Raw genomic sequence first — 14,131 nt, 5'->3', positions numbered from 1 at the left:
AATCGGGAGCAGAGCGAACACGGACTTAAAAAAAATGAAGAGTGATCAGGTATCATGGAGGAGTGAGCATACGGAGAAATCTGTAGCTCCTATTAATTGTTAGCTCCAAACTTTCAATAAATAATTAAGTTAACCAAAACTGTACTGAAAGATTTCTTTAATCTGTAGACTTTTTAAAAAAAATTTTTAGTTTTTAGGTTTCTCTCCTTTTATTGCGCTGTTTGTTTTCATATCATATATACGGACATTCAAAAGAATAAAAGCATCCGATTTTCAGAAATAAAGCAGAAACGTGGTATAATTTTGCATTCTGATGGGTTGTATAGATTATTATATGTTGGTTGGTTGATCCTTGTCCCAAGCTTCTCAAAAAACTGTCTCTAGGTGACTGGGTGTTGCAGACACATCCGTGCAATATGATTATCACGACTCTACAAGCACATACCTCTGAATGGATCGACTTGTGGTAGTCTCATACTGTGAAATGGAAGCAAATTTTCATACATGTAAATATTTTTCCTATTTTCTTGTCGTTTGCTAAATGCAATGTACGCGGATGTGCAAGTACAGTATTACAATATATCAATGTCCAGTTGTTCTGGTCATGCATATATCCCCGACCTCAAATATATTCTTAAAACAATCAAAGGATTCTAATGAACTGGTTATAACTTTAAAATTGGATTGTTTATGTAAAGAAACCAATTGCATTGCTTGAAAACGGAAGGGGGTCGGGGTTCTAAAACTATTTTGTACCAAACTTAGTGAAAGAAAAGATACATGTATTTCAAAAAAAAGGCAACATAAAATAATTTTGATTTTTAAATAAATAAATTTAAGTAATGTTTTATTTTTGATGTAAATAATATTTTACCATTTGCGATTTTTAAAAGAAAATCCTTTTTTGAATTAAACACAAAAAATTGAAGGCAAATTGACAAGAAGAAATCATAATATACAAATGTACTATTCACAAAAAAAACATTGTAAAATATTTATTCAACATGCTGCATTATATCCTTGGTAACTTTAGTTTTTGAACCAGGAAGATCCTTTTTGCATTAACTGATAACTTAAAAACTCATTAATCTCTATTTTTCTGTATAAAAAAGATTTTTTTCCCAGAAAAGAGAATATAAATTATGATTTCTTCTTAAGAACTCTTATTTGCCAAAAGGGGTATTTGTTTATGTCAAATCAATCTTTGCAAACAATGATTGATAAAAAATTGTTTGTAAAATCAAAAAACATAAATACTTGCAATATTTAATTGAACTACATATTTTGGATATGCATAAATTTATGCTAATAAGAAACTATATATCCACACCCTATTGTTAAATGTAACCAATCATTTATCGTGTTTTATATATAAATTAATCAGGCAATCTGATGTACATGTATTATGAAAAATGTTCTGGAGTTTGATATACTTCGCTGCAATAACACGTATGTCAAAGTTGTTAAATCTAATTATGCATAAATGCGTGATTTATTGCTAAATGTTTTGAATTTATCTTTTAGCTGTAGGTGCGGCATCTGAAGCATTTTATGATATCAGCGTCGTTTCAGTTGGATGTGAAATCCATATGCACTGGAGCTTAAGTCATTACTTTCGATTCCAAGTAGTAGTACAGAATGAATTTGACGCGAAATTTTTATTCAGCCTTGAAACAACTGCCCATAGCTTCATATTTAATGATGCAGAACCGACTCATACTTACATAATAAAATGGGTACCTCTAGACAAACAGAGAAGTCGAGTTACACATCTTCGGGAAGAGAAAAATGTCACAATCCATAAGGGTATGTCCTTCTAGAATTAAGTAATTAATTATATTCCTCTCTTTTGAAAGGTAATTTGAAAGTAAAGTTCTTTGACGTCAAATTCAAATACGAGATGCAAAAAAAGATTCATTCTCTTTTTTTGCTGCCGATAGTACCATTAAGTTTAACATTTTGATGTGAGAAAAATTAGATATCCATGATATTTTTCGTAAGATTAAATTTACTTTGATTATTTTTTGTCGATTTTTATCGGAAATATATTTTGTGCAGAGAACAAAAAAGAGTTTTAAAACTGACTATAAACTGAGTTTCTATTTTTAAAAAAGCAGAAAATTTAAAGATTTACTGCAATGCATAATGAATAGTTACACAATAAAACATTACATCAATCTCAAAGTACTGATATTGATATGTATATCAATTAGAGTTTTGATTGGAGCTTTATTTGATCAAGAAAGATATGGAGATAACGAACAGTATTCAATCTCAAAGTCCATTAAACAATATACAAAATAAGAGCAGAGCAAACACGGACCTCCGAAACATCAGAGGTGGGATCAGGTGCCAAGGAAGCATCCCCTTCACTGTGCTCGTTGTCATTATTTCCGTCGTCAATTCAGTGTATAAACAATGGACTAACAATTGGTATGAAAAAGGTAATTCAGCATTTAAATCAATATTAAACTGTATATGCTGACAAGGTCATTGTATCGAACCATAGAACTTACTAAATGATGCCTTTAAACGAGACTGCTGATAGTCTTGTTTCATCAACTTGCTTGTCAATAATTTACCTCGTTTAAGAAATTGTTCATACGTAGAGCATGCTCTTGCGTATGATAATAAATAATTTTATTTTGAAACAGACTGTATGATTACACCTTCGTCAACTAAAAAAGTGACAATTTCAGATCATGGTAAGTTGTTTTCTTTTTAATTTTATCGAATCAGTTAACAGTGATGTAGGCCTTTCAACTGCCGCCAGAGGTCGATGTTATGAACGATAACTCACTGCTGAAACTTGTTTAGAGCCGGGTATCTAACTGTTTACAAGTAAGGCAGTTTTTAGCATTTCCCAAGTGTTTCTTTGCTCTCAGTAGAATCCAGTGGTTTTAAAATTTAGCATTGTTAAACTTATTTACTGTATAGTTGCGGACTTTACTGCATATAATTAAAAGTTTTAATTAAAATAAAAAGTGAAATCATATATATCAAGTAACACAAATAAGATTATCAATTGTTGCATTTACTTGTAAAAATATATATATTTACACAGGAAGCGAAAAAGCGCGAACACAAAAACATGACATTAAATTTTCTTCTTCAAAATAATCGTCAAAGAGAGTTAAAACTATTGAATATAGTCTGTTCCCCATTCATTTGACCCTGTTATTTCAGGTAGAGTGAAGGCATTCTCTTTCTCTTGGTCAAAACTTTTTGTGTACAAAACAATGTAAGGAACCCTTTTGTGTATATAACAATGCCAATGCTGAAGCAGCCTATATGTCATTCCTATTAACGATAACTCATAAATCAGCACTAAGTTGGTCATTTTTCACACCTGAGTTACCTGTCCTTAAACACAACATCGGAAAAGTCAATTATAAATGATTAAACCTTTTAATGATGTAATTAAAAGTATGCATAAGTTATTATCTTTTTTGATAATTTCATGTACCTATAAATCTATCTATACAATGTTTTTAACCATATGTGCAACTTGAAAAATTAGTTGAAAGGCCTAAGTGATGGATTTAGACCTTTAATGTCATATGTGAATTTATACAGATAAATATATGTCTATCTATATCACATAACATACCACCTACACACGACGTTATAATGATTTAGATTCTCTGTCAACGTCAACAAAGCCTACATCAACATCATTCGAGTCCGAACAAGAAGACTACCGTAAGTATTTAAAAAAAACGAAATCTTTATTTCCAAATACAATTTGAGATTAGTTTTGTTTGTGGAACATCCCTCTCTAGAATTTTTCACTCATATGGAGACGCCGCCACTTGCCGGTAGGGAGTTGCATTTGTCCTTTACTTGGCACTTAGGGCTATTGATCAATGAAGGAACTTTTTCGTGCCAGCACCTTCAGCGACGCGGAAGCTCAGTTTATAAGGAATCATCCGAATTACTGGTCTCCACTTCAAGAGAGCGACAATTTGAGATCGTGTTACAAAAAAATAAAGATAATCAGTAATGCTAAAGGACTATATATTATAAGAGCAAATTCTGGCCCCCTAAAAACCAACATTTTAGAATGATATTCAAATATTTTTAATTAATATTTATTTTGTAGAAAAGATCATATTAGAAATATTTCCAATATATATTTCACATTTATATGCAATCACTGCCTGCAAATGACATGAGAAGTAATGTTATTTTGCTATCTAACATAAAAGCCAAAATTATGCCTTTTTCTTGATGTTTTTTATGGAAAGCATAGAGTGCAGTGTAGAACATACATAATTTTTCTGTCACTTATTAGTATTGGATAAATCTTTTGTAAAAATATAAATTTTGTTCTAGGCTGCGCTGTATATTTCCTGGAAGAAAAATTGTTGAAAATAAGCAGTTTTATACAAAACATGGCGGGAAAACGTAAACTTTATGATGTCATATTTCTAAAATAACGATATTTTGATCAAATTGAAATGACCAATAAAGGTCGCATGTATTGCTGTACAAATTAAAGCTATATATATAAAGTAAAATCTAGATATTTATTTTAAGAGGCAATTTGATACACTTATCATATATTGCTCTTTGAAAAAAAAAGTGCTCAAAATATTTTATTTGAATAAAAAGAGATGAATATTACGAACGGTGATTGATGTCAGAGAATCTATAAATTATACAAATCTGCAAAGAGAGCCAAAAACACTGACCCCTCGAAATTTCAAAGGTGGGAACAGGCGGCTATAAAGAGAAAGTGTTACCTGTGGACTGTTCATATCCACCGTGAGCTCTTTAAATTGATAGGATAGAAAGAACATTCTGTTGTCAAAATCAGATTTTAAAAAATCAAAACAAAGGTCATACAATTTATATGAATTATGTCAGCCAAAATACAACTTAATGATATTTTATATTTGCTAAAATTCCAGTATGCCAATCAGAATCTGCGGATGACTTCTTAAAACTTTTCTGACTGTAGCTTGGTTCCAAAAAAAGGGTGATGTCAAGAAAAAATTTTCAATTCTTACGTGTACATAAATATAACCAGGTGTATATATAAACTTCAAAAATGGTATAATGAACTCATCTGGAGTCGTACCACCAAACTTTCCACTGTGTTGAATGTCCTTAATTACAATTCAATTACTCTTGAAATCGGGTTTTAAAAAAAAAATAAAAAGATCTCTTATTGCAATCGAAGTTTCTATATAAGAAAAATGTTCGCGGTAATTTCTCATAATAAACCTTTTTATACTTAAATAAAGGCATTGCCAGTAGTACAACTCTCCTTCCTGACTCTGGAAATGAAATTTTCAGTACAGGTATGTTTTAAGCGAAAAATGCAAGGTTTACATAAAAGGATTTAAATTCATTTGAATGAAAAAACATGATCTCTTATCGAATTTTCTATATTAAAAAAACGTTCACGGTAATTTCTCATATTAATCCTTTTATACAATATAGGCATTGTAGGCACTGCCAGTAGTACAACATTGCTTCCTGACTCTGGAAATGAACTTTTCAGTACAGGTATGATTCAAGCGAAAAATGCTAGGTTTACATGAAAGGAGTTTAATTCATATGAATGAAAAAACACGATTAGAATGTTCTAACAAAGAGACGATTGACACTGATTTGCATTGAAGAATTTACTTACAAGTATGTACTAACTTAGGGCATGTCACACAATGAAATTTGTTAAATCAAGCATTTTTTGAGAAGTATATTTTGGATAAGTGCTCATATAGAGTGACTCAAAATCGCAGAGAAAATAAGGGTTCAGTGTTCATCTTATTAATCTACGGTACATTAAGTTGACCTTTTTTGCACTTAGATTTTATCTTTTTGGTGAATTACTATAACATATATAATATTTTATCATATATTGCCATGGCAATAAATATAATTTTATTTTACGTAAAATATTTTGAATATTATTTTTCAATAAACAAATCTTGCAAGTAAATTCGCATAAATTATTGTGTGATCTTTTTGCACTTAAAAGTTACTTATTTAGGGTATTAAAAACTAAATAGACAATAAAACATTTTTCTTAAATCAAGCTTTTTACAGCTTAAATGCCGATCAGTCACAAGTATCAAAAGAAAAAGTTGGGGTCAGTGATGTTAATTTTGAAATCTTGGTCAAAATATATGATTATCGGGCAAAAAATGGTGTAAAAATTTTATTAATTTAACTTATTTGATATATCTTCACTTTTTTGCAATGTTTATTAAAGTAAGGTGTAAAACTTGTTTTAAAATATAAATGAAGACCTACGAGGGTTGTCCCAAAATGTCGTAGACAATATATCTTTTAAAGAAATTAATGTATCTTTATGAAATTTTCAGGGTGGATGAAGCATGTTCTTGGCAGATAAATAATGAAGTTTTATCAGGTTTACTTGAAAACTTTTTGAGTTATTAGATTTAAAGTGATATCGTTCTCTAACACCCGGAGCAATCTGCAACGTCAAAAAATACAAATGTCAACGGTTCAAATTTTTGGAGAAAATATTTTAATTATCAGAATCAAATTCCCAAATTAAACGAAACGGTTATAGTTATAGATGTGAAATACCTTAATTACTATGATATGGTCAAACATTAAAATATGTAAACAAAGTATATGCATGTACAGGTATGAATTAATAAAAAATTGAAAATGCTTTATTTCCATGGACTTTTCGTCTGTTTTCGCTAATGGAGTTGCACAATGGAACTCTTGCCCATTTCTTAGCCCTCTTTTTTATTTTAGTTACTGTTATTCACATATATACATAAAACAACCGTTTTAGTCATTTTAATCAATTAATATTTTTTGTCATTTATGATTTTTGTAAGAGTGAGTTCAGGATCCAATCACTTGATCATATTCCAGTGCGCCGTTGTGCCAACGTGTCAGCCATTTTTTAAAAAGTTTGTTTAATGTATATAAAACGTTATAAAATTTATATTTTTTGTAAACACCAAAATTTGGTATAAATAAAACTATTAAGTTTTCATTTATTTTGTTTACTTTTCCGTGGATTTTGAAAGTTAATATATGCAAATAATTTTGGTTGAACTTTTTTTTCTTCTTACACCAGACAATGAAATTTGTCTATTAAATTAGAATAATTTGTGTATTTACTCCATATTTGTCCATAAATATATTAGATAGTGTTGGTTTAATCTATATACGATTTCATTGTGTATGACAAAGATGTTCCTTGAATTTCGGAATTTTGCACTATATTAAATATTCCTAGCAATATCATAATGGAAAATATTCTCCGAGTAAAAGTATGTGAGGCTAAAGTACCAAGATATTAGATTTAATAAATATACAGATTTCCAGAATTATCTGCTAAATATCCTTCCACCATAAGAAATTGTCCCTCAAAAGCTTGCTTCTTTGTAGCTTTTTGAGCAGTCTTTTCGTCGAATGTAAAAACATTAATATTAATGAAATTGAATCTGCTATAAAAATGGACTTTAATATATAGTTTTGAAGTAAGAGGTTCTGCGTGAACTTTTCTAAAAAGCTGACGAGTGACATACCTTAACGTAGCATAATATTTGGAGTATCCTTTAATAACTTTATTTGTGATAAAACAACTTTGGTATCATTGAATCAAAATTAATATTTTTTGTTTAGATTTTTGTAGGATCTACTTCTTGACGTCCCTTTGTTCAATCCCGATGATAGTTTGCATTGTGTCAGCCATTTTTTATGTTTGTTTAATGAGAAAATGCTGTAGTATGTATCATTTTTTGTAATTGGTAAAACTGAAAGTTATTGTATTTTGTTTATCTTTTTGACTTTGAAAGTTTGATATGCTAGTTTAATTGAATTATTTTTTCTTCGTAGGAATAGCACAAGATGGTAACATTTTCATACAGAAAAGGTAATGTTTCCATACGATTTCGATGTTTGTTCCAAGATGTTCATTGTATTTCGGTTTTGCACTAGTATCTGCTTAGTGGTGATTTAAATTTGTAGGGCAAATGTCAATGTGAAATCAACATGCTATTCCAATGATGGTGCAAATGAATACGATGAAGTCGGTTATTGCCTAGCACAATATATTGAAGTTTGAAAATTAAACAATTCCCACGACTAAAAAACACTTTGTACTCTTATTCTGCAAAAAAAATAAATGAATGTACTGAATTACATGGAGTTATGAAGTTAAATACTTCCCGTCTTTTTCAAAGTTTTTTTTTTTTGTAATTTCAGAAAACTATATTAGAAAAGTGAATATCATAGCCTTTTACAGTGAATATGACAAAAAGACCTTGAAATTGTGTAATTGGCATCTCTGTTGCAAAAGATATGATATATCTAATTGTATCTATAAAGCATCTACATAGCTTAAGTATATTTAGAGCTTTTTAAAACATTAAATGTTAACAACAACTTTCACTTTAAAATCTCAAATAACCAAAATGAATTGAACTACCATATCTATATTGGATTCTGCAACTCTATATAAATCCCTACAAACAAAGATACATAGAGTGTTAGAGAAAATTTCTGTAATTCCATTCAATGATATTAACAGTAGTGAAGGAGAAATTTTAATAGCACTATGCAATACTAGAGGAACTGTGAGCAATGAGCTCCCTCCCACTTTTCAAACAGGGGTATAAATATATTTTTTTCAAAAAGTGGTGTAAATAAGATGTGGATACTTAAAAATTCCAAGGAACTTTTGGACAATTTGAAATTAAAAGATTTTACAAAATCAACAGCTTAAAACACTACTTTTCAGTTTATGCACAACAATTCCTCACGATAAATTAATGCCTAGGTTTATTGATATCATTGACAGCTGCTTTTTCAATAAACATGGAACTCGTTAATTTACTTACCGTGTTATTGGTCATTTGCAATAGTATAAAAAAAAAAGATCTGGTTGTTCATAAAAGTACTCAGAAGTCCTTTTAAGTAAATTTTAAAAGTTCCATTTTTATTGAAAAAGCAGCTGTCAATGATATCAAAACACCTGGACTTTAATTTATCATGGGGAATGGTTGTATATAAAGTTAAAAAGTTTTTAAGCTGTTGATTTTGGTAAAATCTTAATATTTCAAATTGTATAAAAGTCAGATAAAGTCCGACAACTATCTTAGCTGATTCGATACACAAGAGCATGTCCTACGTATGAACAATTTCTTAAACGATGTAAGGTATTGGCAAACAAGTTGATTAAACAAAAATATAATCAGTCTCGTTTGAAATCATAATTTCATAATTTCTATGGTCGATACAATAACCCCTTGTCAGCAAATACAAGTTATTATTGAGTCGGATGCTGCCTGACGTTTTTCATACTAATTGTTATTCCATCATTTATACACTAAATTGAAGATGGATTTTCCGTTATTTCCCAATCATGACAAGGAGCACACGGCTGGTGTGACCGGTCGGCAGGAGATGCTTACTCCTCCATGGCACCAGATTCCAACTCTGTTTTGGAAGTCCCTGTTTGCTCTGCTTCTATTTTGTCTTGTCTTAGGGATTTTTGATCTTGAATACTGTTGGTTGTTTTATCTTAAGTATTGAATGCATGCGGGAGTGTTTCATTTTTGAAATATTGGAATGTTAATTTAGCTTTAAACACATGCTCTAGAATAGGGAAGTAAGGAGTCGAATGTTGCTTTATATACTGAGTATTCTAAAACAGCTTCTACTTTTGTTTCGTATTATCTTATTACTATCAGAAAAATCGAGTTATTGTATCTGCAAGAAGAAATTACACATGAAGAAATTTCAGTTATGAAAAATTTAGAAAAATCAAAATACAAGCAATGCAAATTGAGAACTTTTATTTATATATGTATTTTTAAAAATAGAGAGATTTAATTTTTCCTCCACACAAATTTTGCAACCGCCAAAATGTGGCTGAAATTGAGCTCAAGAAATTCCTATCTTTTCCATTGTGTAATCGTGAAATATTTCAAGAAGTTTAAGTTTAATTTTTTGGAACAATTTATGAATTTATTTCCAATGTTTTTTTTCTTTTTAATTCTGAATTCAAACATAATTTGCTGATAAGTCTTATAGACTTGGATGAATAAAGACATAAAGAGAAAATAACATCAAATAGAATACATAAATTTTAATAATTTTAATTCTTATTCATTTTATTTCGAGCAATTATAGCAGAAGTATGCTCCAATAATTATTAAATAATGAATAAATAAAATCGATGTTGTATTACTTATACGAGGGTTGATCCAAAAGTAATGTCACTGTGTCAATATCTTTAATATTTGGCGACAAATTATCAAATATAATATATCAAAAGATGCCTAAAAGTAAATCTAATCAAAATTGAAAATTTTATTTAATAATGTTTACTTGAATCAATTTTATAGACGTTTAAAATATTAAACTTAAGGGGTGTCGCCGCGTCAAAACTAAACATCACATTTTGAATTGTAAAATATAAGAATAAAAAAAAAACAAACACAAAGCATCTAAAACAAACATTTAACAGGTTGAGACCACTACCTTATTTGGAAGGCAATTTTCAACAAGTGACGATGTCTTCGTCACGCCCGTTCTCCAATCAAGTAAAAGATTGATTCCCAAAGCATAACAGTCCACCACGTGTTTACGATTCACACAAAATTTAACTCGTCACCGGAAAAACTGTAGAGCTTCTTTATAACTTTATTAGACCGAAATTGAAAGATTATATTGTGAAGACACTGTTCCATGCTCACATTTATTATTGGAGTTGTTTTAGATGATGAATGGCCGGTTGCAAATCTATGGCTCAGATCTTTTCAGCTCAGTGCATGTTGTATCACGTAATCCCCAGTGAAATATTTGCACGCTGTAAAACTGAAAGGTTTAAGTTTAATTTAAAATGTTGGAGGATAATAGGTTTCCTAATATTATGCACTTCAAAACAAGTTTTATATACTAGTAAGTGGTTGAAAATTATAAGGATACTAGCATATTTAAAAACAAAGATATATATTGATGTTAAATTGTAAATTAAAAATGCCGAAAAATACAATCCAATTTAATTCAAATCACGACATCAAGAAACTCAAACCATAAGAAGATATGAAATCGCAAACAGAATAAAGCTTTGCAAAAGACTGAATAGAAGAAAACAGGGATGGGGGTCTTTGGACTTAAGTAATTTAGAAACAATACCAAAACACAAGATATAGGTAAAAAATAAAGGAACAATGTATATTTTTAGATTTTTAGTTTAAAATCAAATTTAAAGAAAATTATAAGACATTATTTTTAAGTAAATACATATTAGCTATGTTTCTGAGAGAATTTTATAAAGCGGCAAACATATAAGGGACGGGCATGCCTCCCCCGGCCAAGTTTCTACGGCCATGTGGATAGCCTAATTAATCAGATAACTGAAAGACTTTTTATCTCTAGATTTGGCATGACTAGAAATTATTGAAATGTGTATCATCAGCTGTTCGAAAGCGTAAAATTCGTAATTTGATTTTAAATTTGGTATGTTAGAAAGTTTCTATAAAATTCCTGTTCATGTACATTTATGTATTTTAAAAGTATCTTCCAAAACTTTATATTACAGCTACATCAGTGTTAAAACAACACATTGAACAGCTGTTAAAGATTTGTGCAAAAAGAAAAATCCCCATGCAATATGGCCATAAATTTTTTTCATTTAGTGTAGCTTTTTCAATACTACAAAATCTATCAATGCAATCATCATTACCATAAAACATTTCTGCAACATCGAAATATTTCAAAATTTTACCAATGGAAATGTTATTAAGCTGGGTTTAAATCACCCCTACACCAGGTTCAGAATTTACCGTAATTCTGAGCCGTCTAATCCTTACATGCGTGCAACGCGATTGAAAATTTCATTGATAATAATGTATAACAGTTGCTTCGAATATCGTACAAACGCCTTGACTTTTGCATATACATAAAACACTTTCTGATAATATTGAGGGGTTAAATAATAATTGCACACTTTCTCCTGCTGTCTAAAAACAAGGACCTATATACCACCTGCGAAAGCTATGTACACGTATATCACGTGAAAAAACTCAATGTTTTATGACATGATAGCACTTATACGTCTCTTTGAACAATGGTATACTAGGCCAATGTATTATAAGTTGATATAAGGTTTTATAAAGCAAATTTTGTAAATGTGAGCATAAAAATGAAAGATTATACATCATTTTAAATATTTCTTTCAAAAATTTCAAAAAGATTTGAAAATAAGTTTCCAAGGGACAATTCAAGTTGCCTTTAATTTTCGACACAGCTAGGCACTTGTAGTAACCCACAATGCATTGCGGCTCATTCAGCAGTAGGTATAAAGTAAACATATTAGCTAATTTACATGCAAATTTATTCTGACGTCAGAAAATCTAGTGGTCTCGACCTGTTTAATCTTCCAATATTTTAGAAGACAAAATTTTACGAAATTTTCTAGTCTATAAATAAAATGGCATCATTGCTTTTTGATAATAAATATAGTTGTTTTAATCTGCTGGATTGAACAAAAGAAATGTCGAAACGGAGAAAAACCGCTGAAACGATCTGTAATGCGTTTTTGCTTCAAAATGGGGAAATCGCCCATAGAAACAGTTACAATGATAATCAGACACACAGAGGATAGAAAGTAAATTTGAGACTTGTTTATAGATGGTTTCATTTTTAGCGGGTCATAGGTGAATGATTAGCAGAGGACAGAAAGACAGAAAAAGGGAAGTCGGATGGAAACGTGCCTGAAATGGTGTCTGACGTTGTCCAAAAAGAGAGACGATTAGACGGTTAGAGCGATATGAGAAACTTTAAGTTTTTCTTATGGTACTGTTCTAAGAATTTTGACAGATAACTAAATTATGTCTAGTCTGAGTTTACAATGGGTGCCAATAATTCTTTTAAAAAGAGAAATATATGTGAATGTGTTCGTGAATCTCAAATATTTTTAATGAAACTAAGGGGAAGCGTTTAAGTTTATGACGCCGCGTATCCATCATAATTATGACGTTATTTTATTTTGGTGCGGCGACTACCATAATTGCACTTTGTATATAATTCGATATTTTGCAAAGTATACATCATTTTCATTTGAATTTTTCTGGACTTATTTGTAATAAATACTTAGTATAGCTTCGATCATGTATAATTTCGTTATTTACGTCGACTAGTAGCATTTTTATCGAAGTTGTGACATTACTTTTGGATCAACCCTCGTATTTGACAAGAAACAAGTAATTATTTTTCATCATTTACATGCACACGACATTACACACACAGAACGAAAAGTTTGAAAACACTTTTGTGGACCTCTTTTGATATTGATCTCTATTTGACTATTTGAATTCAATTGTTACAGGTTATATTTATCTCTTCTTTTAACTTTTGCAGGATCGTAGCAATTCACTCACATGTTTTGTACTTTAAACCTTAAAGTGAACAATTAAAAGCTTTCAAAACATACTTGACAAATGTTCAATAAAGGCACTTTTGATAGGATTGTTCTTGTGATTCTAATAGTTGATACAAGTATTTTCATCAAAAGTTCAAAGTGATTTTGGAATTGAGAAACAGAAAAATGCAGTTTATTTATCTTATCTAATAATCTTTATTTGGTTAATTTTGTAGCATTGAAAAACATTAAAATTAAAACACCAACAATCACGTTATATATATTTTTTAAATGTATCTTGAAAACCATCAGATACACACGTCAGGATTTTGCTTAAGTTTTTGCAAGGGTAGAAAACGTCTACTTAGCTAGAAGTGTCGTAAAAAGGATATTGTGTATCTATCATATTTATGAATATCCTGTAGATTTATTACTGACGCTACAATTACTGGTTTCTTGTAAAGGAAAATGTCATATTATACTGCATTCCTTGTTATTTTATGTTGTATGATAACATGGCAATCCCGATGTTATTTTTCATACAAGAGCTGACGATTGGGACCGGGTTGAATTTACCAAAATAGAATAACATGTATGCAGTTAAAATCGGTTATAACGAAGTTACTTGGATCTATGAAATTACTTCACTATATCCTTATTCGTTATATCCGTATAAGTAATTCGTTAAATTTATATTTATAATTGACTAAACATCGAAAAAGCATAGGAACACGTACATATTAAAATATTAAAGGTACAATC

General features: G+C 30.0%; 1 protein-coding gene across 1 annotated transcript; it reads left to right on the top strand.

The window, feature by feature from the left end:
* Positions 1–1,415: 1,415 nt before the first annotated feature.
* LOC134234082 (uncharacterized) lies at positions 1,416–8,110 on the top strand. The gene is made up of 7 exons (XM_062716147.1): positions 1,416–1,449; positions 1,525–1,806; positions 2,655–2,705; positions 3,640–3,702; positions 5,449–5,514; positions 7,837–7,873; positions 7,969–8,110. The coding sequence occupies exons 2-7, from the start codon at positions 1,590–1,592 to the stop codon at positions 8,063–8,065; spliced, it is 531 nt and encodes a 176-aa protein (XP_062572131.1). The 5' UTR covers positions 1,416–1,449; positions 1,525–1,589; the 3' UTR covers positions 8,066–8,110.
* Positions 8,111–14,131: the final 6,021 nt, after the last annotated feature.

This window comes from Saccostrea cucullata, unplaced genomic scaffold, assembly GCF_032062105.1.
Source record: "Saccostrea cucullata isolate Sc308-1 unplaced genomic scaffold, CSIRO_AGI_Scuc_v1 ctg221, whole genome shotgun sequence".
NCBI classification, from domain to species: Eukaryota; Metazoa; Mollusca; class Bivalvia; order Ostreida; family Ostreidae; genus Saccostrea; species Saccostrea cuccullata.
The sequence above is the reverse complement of the archived record's forward strand: the minus strand, read 5'-3'. Positions and strand labels throughout refer to the sequence as shown.